The sequence below is a fragment of the Malus sylvestris genome, chromosome 7, assembly GCF_916048215.2.
Source record: "Malus sylvestris chromosome 7, drMalSylv7.2, whole genome shotgun sequence".
Classification (NCBI taxonomy): Eukaryota; Viridiplantae; Streptophyta; class Magnoliopsida; order Rosales; family Rosaceae; genus Malus; species Malus sylvestris.
The window spans coordinates 31,047,633-31,056,956 of NC_062266.1; the positions used below are offsets into that span (position 1 = coordinate 31,047,633).

The following is a 9,324-nucleotide window of genomic DNA, read 5'->3' on the forward strand; positions in this document are numbered from 1 at the left end:
TAGATGTTACATTAACCGTCGACGGGGTTTAAATCCACTCTCTTTCAATGTTTCACATGCCTCTCTAACTTCTCTCTCCCATATATTAAAAAAAAACAAATAAAAACATATAAACTGCTTCACACACAGTGTGTGATATTAGGCTAATAATACTAACAAAAAAATATAGAAATTCTCTTATGCGTACAGGTTGTGTGCACAAGGATTGCACATGACTCAAATCAATTTAGTGACATCATAAAAATGATACTGCAACAATAACAATATGACACCATAATAACACTGTAATAACAATAATAAAATCAAGTCATGTACAAAACCATAGCGGTGTCATACAATGTTGTTGAATCGTTTGCAGTATTATTATTGTGTCATTGTAGTATATAGATTGTTATTGTTAAAATGTCGTATGGTGTTATTAAATTCAGATGGGTGGGCAATAGAGGCAGGAAGAGGGGTTGCAGATGCACGGCTGTCAATTTTGGGTTTGAAATTTTCATCGGATCAAATTTTGAGGGATAAAGAGTGAATAAAACCTAGCTAAAAGAAAAGCAAATTCATGACACTACATTCTAAAAGGAGTGTGATTGGATTTCAAAAAGTGAGTAATTTTTGTTTACCTCCAAATGAATAATCGTTTAATCTTAATCCACATTCTAAAAGTCATCTACGGACATTCTAAGATGTGGGTTTATGCAATTTGTATTCTCTCCATATTGCATTCGAGTTTGATATCTCTTTGTAAATTAGTCATTTACCAACATCAATTAAAATGCATGAAAAATTCCATTTATGTAGTTTTTACACATTGTATGACTATGATTACGCGAATCTCTAAACTAACCATTTGTCTAGTAATTTTTTATATTATAAAATAGTAGACGGTTTCGTTAAGATTCGGGAACGCGTTGTTGCGGGAACGCGATGATGATCCACGGGATGTCTAACCTCCTCCACGAAATTTCCTTATGGTGCGAAGCATGTATTATCTTGGGTAATTAGGCAAATGGCATTCAGTGAATCGGATTCAACAATAAGAGGAAGCCATCTCACATCAATGGCGAATTCAATACCCACTTTTAAGGCGTAAATTTCCGTAGCCAGGACAGATACTAGACGAGGGCTGGGCATTGCAATAGCACCTTGAAAGACACCATTCCAATCGGAAGTGTGGACTGTTGTGGTGAAATCACCCGATCGTTTAAAAAAAAACAAAAGGATAATGAGAATAAAGGCGGGATCACATTACAATTGTAATATGTTAATTAAAAAAAAAGATAATGAGAATATATATATTTATTATACATTCAAAATATGTTATTGATTTACTTAAGCACACGAATATGACTGACGGTAATCCATGCATCACTTTGATTGCTTCCCGTGCTCAATTGTCTAATCAGGATGACACACCACTTTCGAATCCTAAAATTTCCTCATCTCTTTGGTTCTCTCCAATATCTTACTTTGACTCGCCCATATATTAAATATGCGGTTAATCATATCTCTCAGTTCATGTCTCGTCCGACTTAGACACATCTCATTGTTGCTAAACACATCCTTCACTATGTTAAGAGTTCCTTGGACGAGGGGATCTCTTTCCGCCGCTCCTTGGGTCCTCCTTTACTACGCGGTTATTCTGATGCTAATTGGGTTGGGTGTCCTAACACTTGTCGATCCACTTCTAGTTTTCTCATTTTTCATGGCCCAAACTTGATCTCTTGGAGTTGAACCAAACAACCCACATTCTCTCTGACTAGTGCAAAATATGAATATCGCGCTTTGGCTCATGCTTGTGCCGAATCCATTTGGCTTTCATATGTCCTTTGTGAGCTCCGTTTTTCAGTATCTTCACCCACATTTCTTATTTTGTGCTAATCACTATATGGCTGCCAATCCTATTTTTCATGCTCAGACAAAACATATGGAGCTTGATTATCATTGTGTTCGTGAAAGCGTGAAGTTGGGTACTCACAAAGTCAAATTTATTCCTTCTGTTGATCATCCAACAGTTGTTCTCACTAAAGGCCTCTCCAAGCCTCGCTTTGCATTTCTATGTTCCAAACTTGTTGCTCCAAAACCGCCAAGTTTGCGAGGGGCTGTTAGTGTAGGAGAATCCTCTTAGGATTCTTACGGGTTAGGTTTTGTAAATCCTTGTGGGCTTTGGTTTACTTGTATCCCAAGTCAATTGACTTGTATATATTTTGTATCTTTGTGAAATCAATTAATACAATTACAATTCTGCAATATCACAATGCAATTGTAATATGTTAATCTTATTTATACAGCCTGGTATTACATGATGGATAACGTACATTAATCCTCCATGTTAAATGATATGCTAAAGTACAATCGCGAACCAAAAAAATGCATAGTGAGAGTTCGAACTCATGTTGGGAGTTTCGAACCTTTTCTTATTTTCCACTTTTATAGAAAAAATGTGAAGAATTATTACTATTGTTAAAGGGAGTAATCTTCATATGTCCATGATTTTATTTACTTTTTAGACAATTAAATAAATTACAAGATAAAAATAAATGGAATGTGCGTAAATCATTTTCTTTGTTGAATCTCAATTCTCTACAGGTTGAAGTTGACTCTCCCTTCCCCCACTCCTAGCATGTGCAAATCAGAAACAAATACGACTCAACATGTTTTGTTTTGTGGATAGTGGAGAAATATCGGTTAGACTTTTTGATTACGATAGCTCTTACATTATATGTGAGAACACCAAAAATTTATATTTCTATAAATGTGTTTTACGAATAACGTGGTCGGACATTCTTAATTATTATTATTTTGGATAAACAATGACAGGGAAGGGAGCTAGGTTGGCTAGGCTGACATGGCAATAGTTTTGACCTTGCTTGAAACTACAATTTGGTCCATTAGCATTGGATTTTCATATCCCAAATTTTTATGTAAAATGTGGTATGTCAAGGTGCAGCACTTATCCTCCTGCAACTAAACCGGGAAAACGACATCCAACATCAGTTGTTCACCATTACCATTAGTGTATAATCGTGACCTGTATCTGTATGAATGTATTATCATAATCATTAGAGTACATTGTGATTTGATTTTCTGAATTATTATATTAGTTGAAGCTGTCTTGCTGAATTATTTTTGTAGTAAATTAATCTGATGAACTATTCAAAATTATCCAATTAACTCTTCACCGTCATATTCGACGAAATTTCATTCGTTGTAGTCAAATACTGCCAAGTGACTAGCAAGTGATTCATAATTGACAGTAAATTTGTGCTGTTGACGGTAAAGTGAATGAAGCTCATCGAATTTGGCAGTGAATGATTAATTAACTAATTCAAATATTGGGGGGGGGGGTTGTTTACCAAAAAATAAGAGAAATGCCAACAAGACTCTTAAATTTGGACTCTTAATTCTGGTGCAAACCTTATAAAACATTATGTCAAAACACATGAGTCAAGTCCTGTATGGTAAGGGGAATTCAGGTTGCGTGACTTTCTCTTAAATGAGTCTATTTTCTCTAACTTGACTTAGCTTGACCTACTTGACTCAGTAGTTAGAGTATCTCTTTCATATAACGAGAGTCATTGGTTCAAAACAAATAGTAGTTCATAAAGACTTAGACAGTTTTCTTAACATTTCTCAAAAAATAGTTCAAAGGTAAATCTGAATTGAAATAATAGTTGAGAAAGTCATACGGATAGTTTTCTCAATTATTAATCAATGATCAATCAAATGCCTTGGCATATGGACGTATCTTATATAGATGTGATCCGTTGTAGCATGCCCTACCACCCAAGACGATTGAATTCATATCAAGCCAACATAATTCTCAGTACTGTCCTTTTTCATACTGACGAGTAAATGTTGTTATTAGCTAGGCAAAAATAAATCCCTCAGCTAAAAAAAAAAACAGATAAGTTTAACTACAATCCAAAAGTTGTTGTTGCAGTATTCTAAACTAATCGATTGTTGTCATGTGTAAAAAGTTGAAACACAGAGCAATATTTGAGTAATTTGGATTAGGCTACGAACAATGCCACTATGACACTGATAGTACGTAAACTCTACAAAGTTCATATTTTGAAATCCGTCGTGTGGGTTTAGCAAGTCAATTTCATACGAGCACTAACTATAATTAGGATGCAGTTGTGTCAGTATCCCAAGCCTATCGAGCATCGTTACATGAAAAGATTAAAATACAAAACAACGTTTGATTGATTTTGCACACTGTCATTGTGACGTCCAATGGGTACTAGTACTAATCCTCTGAAAGGAAAAACAAATAAGAGGGAAAGTGCACCAATTTAATCAAACTGTTGGATGTTCCAACTGGAAGAAATGGAACATCCCAATGCTACATTAACACAGTACACAGAGGGAGCAAGGTAACTGCTTAATTGTACATTTTACAAATTTTTACAACAAACTCTGGAAAATTGCTAACTGCCTCAATCATCCGAGCTATATTCACTCGATTCAGGAAGAACGGCAACAGCAGCGCAGCAAAACAACTCTTTATCCTTCAGGAGAAGACAGCTTCCATCCGAATTCCATTTTAGATCAACTATGCTAAACTGTGGTTGCGGCGGGATGCTCACACAGTAGGCACCACCAGGAGTCCACATGTACAGATGAGAACTTCCCGTGCAAACAACAAGACGAGTGCACGTAGGATCCCAAACTGCTGCACGAATAGGATCTTTCTGCACCAAGATAGCAGAAGGTTCAAGATGGCGTATGTCCCATATCCAGAGAATGCTTGGCATGCTATCATTGCGGGTACAGATATATTGGCTATTGTTGCTCCATGACATTAGACCTGCAGCAAAACCTCATACAATGAAATCCTGAACAATTTTGAGGCACCACCAAAGGATACTACGACCATTATTCAAACAAAATCCCTCACTAATACATGGAAAGTGATATTATACAGTGTACCAAACCCCGTTCATCATTGGAAGAAATTTGCTACCTATAAGGCTGATAGTACCCCCCACATCAACATCATCCAACCTCCAACCGGTTAAAATAATTCAATGGGATAAAAATATCGTTATGCGAAATCAATGAATAAAGGCAGTTGACACCGCTACCAAGGGATTCTGTCACATCTGATGGCCTCGGTTGAGGACATTGAATGTTATCTGATAGCTAGGTCGTCTAAGTGCATCTTCTCTTATCTAATGTAAAGTGGCTAGAACATAAACCAGTTTGATTGTCTTCATATTTGACTGTTTACAAACTTTGTATTCATTTGCAACAGAGTACAAGAGGGAGCAAGGGCTTACCAATTCCTTGTTTGGGGTTAGGCTTGTCTACAGGAGGCTTCTGAAAAGGCAAACTGATGGGCATTTCTGTAACTTCGTATCTGACTCTGACGTGTCCTTCGGAAGCATCTACTTGAAATGAAACAAAAATCACGAGGGAAAAGAAAAGGGGATCAAATCAAATCAGTCTTGCATATTAACAGAAGGATCCGTGATTCCCTGGCCAAAATGGGTAATTTATCTATCATGAAAAAGACGGGCCACTGTACTACACTCAAGAAAAATGTAGAAGGCTAGTGCATGCAGACAAATAGTACAGCACATTATTTTCGTACTCTGATCACCTTTTATAAGTTAAAAAGAACCGTACCAACATGGCAACATCATGCTTACCATTATTGCCTTCTGCAAAATCATCACTCATACTTAGCTCAGACATATCAAGTAGCAGTGGCTCATCCACTTCCTGGCATTTAGACATTAAGGGGGTGAGAAATCTTCCAATAAACTAAAAGAACATGATATCTGCCTATCTCAAATATTAACAAGCAATAACCTTAAACACGGCAGCACAGCAGGGAGCACGGACAGTAGATAGATGCATAAATTCAGCAAAAGTCTTCCAAGTCAAGTGATTCAAAACCCGCAACATCTGGTCATAACTACCCACTGCTAGAAACTGGCCACATGGAGACCATGAAACACTTTTTACGCCCAATGCACTTTCGTATGCTTGATACTTATATAGGCACCTCCCATCCGGCGAGTATATTAGAACCTGTATCAAACCACACCATGCGCTTTTTCAAACTAAACCATGATATAACTACTGCAAATCTTTGTGCCTAAACAAAGACAAAAGAAATGAAGTTCTAACCTTATATTCTAGAGGCGAATCCCATATCACGATTGCACTGTCATCTGGTGACCATTCAATATCTGCCAAGTCCAACGTGTCCACAGCAAATACACCCATTATTTCCCATGTATGACAGGATAGAAGATTAATATAGTCCTTGCAATCACGCCTTGTGCAAATTGCAGCAAATTGCCCATCTTTGGTAAAAGAAACTCCCTTGGAAGGATGCTTTGGCCATTGCACATGTACACATGCTGTGTTTAACAGCGACCAAACTGTTAACCGCAGTTGGAAGTCTGATGTGGTAAGTATGTGACGGCTATCTGGGCTCCACCTAGCATAGGCAATACCGGCAGGACCTTCATCTATCTTGCATGTCCATTCAGGTTGGGCTAGTGACCATGCTTGTATCATTGGTCTTTTATATAGACCACAAAGAATGTATTCAGAATCAAGAGCCCATTCGATATAGCTTATCTTATCCAAACATGAAAACAACTGCACAACCTGCATTAGAAATGACATATAATTATATATCACACAACTTACTTTCTAGATAAACGAAATGGAGTTCAGCAATTCAAATTTGAAGTCAGACATAAATTGTTGCAAAAAAAGCCGTATGCTTTGGAAGAAGCTTGTACAGTTTGGGAAGGGGTTTTGATTGATCAAAAAGAAGAATCTACTTCAACCGATTTGAGCGAGCGGTCTTTCTCCCAAGGAAATACAGCACTGCATGTGAAGAATGCAGAAACCTGTTTCAACCATTTTTCGCTACTGCTTGTGGTGATAGATGAAACTCAGGAAGGGGTAAATGCGAAGCTTAACCTTTGGAGAGAAGTGTTGGAATCTAAAGGTCTTCGCCTAAGCCGATCAAAGACAGAATATATGGAGTGCAAGTTCAGTGCAAATGGAGGCCAAAATGAGTTAGGGGTGAGGATCGGAGATCAGGAAGTACCAAAGAGCGACCGATTTGGCTACCTAGGATCTATCTTGCAAAAGAACGGAGAATTAGATGGAGACCTCAACCATAGAATACAAGCTAGATGGATGAAGTGGAAGAGTGCATCCGGTATATTGTGTGACCGCCATATGCCACTGAAGCTCAAGGGAAAATTTTATAGGACGACAATAAGCCCGGCGATGCTATATGGCACGAAATGTTGGGCGGTGACGCATCAACACGTACATCAAATGGGTGTAGCGGAGATGAGGATGCTTAATTGGATGTGTGGGCACATGAGAAAGGATAAAATTACGAATGAGGATATCTGAGGTAAAGTAGGAGTAGCCGAAATTGAAGGAAAGATGAGAGAAAATCGGTTACGGTGGTTTGGACATGTGCAAAGAAGGCCTACTGACGCTCCGGTTAGAATATGCGACTACGAGACAGAGGTCCAGGGCCCAAGGGGTAGAGGAAGACCTAGGAAAACTTTGGAAGAGACTCTAAGAAAAGACTTAGAGTACTTGGATCTAACGGAGGACATGACACAAAACCGAGCGCAATGGCGTTCTAGGATTCATATAGCCGACCCCACTTAGTGGGAAAAGGCTTTGTTGTTGTTGTTGTTGCTGCTGCTTGTGTTCAAACCCTTGAAGGTAAAACTGTTCCTCCACAAAGTCCAAAACCTTATAACTGCTTATGAACCCTACCGTACAATTTTTTCCCACGGTAAAAGAGTAAACAGATCAGAATGGAGCATTACTCTATGGATTAGTTTATCTCAAATTACGGTTGAAATCTTCGGTCTATATAAACTCTCTATGTGTAAGAAACATGGAGATCAATATCCTCAGATTTTCAAATATTTACTTGTAGAGAGCCTCAAAGAAAACATGCCTCATGAACTCACTCAAGTTTCAAGTTTTTCTCTGACAAAACAATATTTCATGATTTCCACTATCGCCGTTGCACAAGCTCCTAAACACTACTTTAAGATCATTCAAATTTCATGAATACATAGCGGTCCAACATTTGCTTTGAATCGCATGGCGAAAAACACACACTGAGACTATTGTGATCCCTGATCAGATCATCGGCATTAAATTAAGTTCTACTGTAAATCAAGAACAAAATTTAACTTCTTTTCAAATTTCTCAGCAACCAAACAGATTACAGCATACTGAAGCTACAACACTACATCTTGTTGGTCAACAGCTAAATGCAACGGCTGAGATCTACAGAAATTTAACTACGTAAATGCCAAACCCAATCGGGCCAGCTCAATTGCACACCATATGGTTGATTTTGTAAATGCAGAGAGATAAAAGATAAGTGAACGAATTAGGACATGTGGAACTTCATTTTCCTGGTATTTTCTCGGCAACCAAACAGAGCAGGAAGTAAATTTACTAAATTCAAAAAGCAAAAGGATAATAGCAAACCTTAAAGGAAAGAGTGTCGCGAATGACGAGGCGGTAGTCGACGGCGACGGCAATGTAGCGAGCATTAGGCGAGAAGCAACATGGACCGGTCTGCTTGTAAGCCTCTGTAAACTCCATTCACATTCAGATCAAAATTTCCGGAGCACAGCACTCCCTGCTACCTTATGTTTCAAGTGTAGGCTTTCATACAAGCTGCGAAATGAAGTATTGCGGCGGTCGCTGAGGCGGCCGTGGCGGTGGTTGCTGTTGCTGGAGATTGTTTGGTGGAGTGGGATGAGATCCGCGAATGTTGGGGGATTTTGGTTTGAATTTCGAACGAACGATGAGAGATGGGCCGAGACTAAAATCAGTCGGCCCAAAGTGGTATTTTAAGTTTTTTTTGCGGGCTTTGGCACTTGGCCAGCCCTTTATTTTGGGCAGGAAACTAGTGTCAAGGGTAAATCAGACCAGCGAGTGATCGGTTCGGCTCGACACCTATTTTCAGTAATAAATCGATTAGCCGGTTTAGTTTAAATTAGGTGTCGAGCCGAAACAAACACTCATTTAGTGTGGTCTAATTTACACTTGACACCTAATTCGAACTAACCTTGCTAATCAATTTTATTATTAAAAATAGAAAATAGAAGTTTCATAAATGTTTAGAGCATCTTCAAAGGAGACGTCAAATTCAAAACATTAAATTTAAATTTGATGACTGACTTGACAATTTGACATATTATCAATATTTTTTTTCCACCCAATATGCCAAATTTTATTGCTTCATTTATGTTTTTTATAAACAAAAATAATAAAAATTGAGTTGTTGTTGGTTTAAAAATA

The 9,324-nt window shown here is 38.1% G+C and overlaps 1 protein-coding gene across 1 annotated transcript; it reads right to left on the reverse strand.

Moving 5' to 3' along the window:
* Positions 1 to 4,274: 4,274 nt before the first annotated feature.
* On the reverse strand, positions 4,275 to 8,808 carry LOC126630697 (uncharacterized). The gene is made up of 6 exons (XM_050300849.1): positions 8,506 to 8,808; positions 6,139 to 6,627; positions 5,818 to 6,039; positions 5,655 to 5,727; positions 5,283 to 5,390; positions 4,275 to 4,810 (listed from the first exon to the last, which is right to left on the reverse strand). Exons 1-6 carry the CDS (start codon positions 8,620 to 8,622, stop codon positions 4,440 to 4,442), a joined length of 1,380 nt encoding a protein of 459 aa, XP_050156806.1. The 5' UTR covers positions 8,623 to 8,808; the 3' UTR covers positions 4,275 to 4,439.
* Positions 8,809 to 9,324: the final 516 nt, after the last annotated feature.

Excerpts from the sequence above, each read along its gene's own strand:
- LOC126630697 (XM_050300849.1), bottom strand. The coding sequence starts at position 8,622 with ATGGAGTTTACAGAGGCTTACAAGCAGACCGGTCCATGTTGCTTCTCG. Across the intron at positions 6,628-8,505 it reads GCGACACTCTTTCCTTTAAG|GTTGTGCAGTTGTTTTCATG; the intron begins GTTTGCTATTAT and ends TTTCTAATGCAG. Across the intron at positions 6,040-6,138 it reads ATTCGCCTCTAGAATATAAG|GTTCTAATATACTCGCCGGA; the intron begins GTTAGAACTTCA and ends GGTTTGATACAG.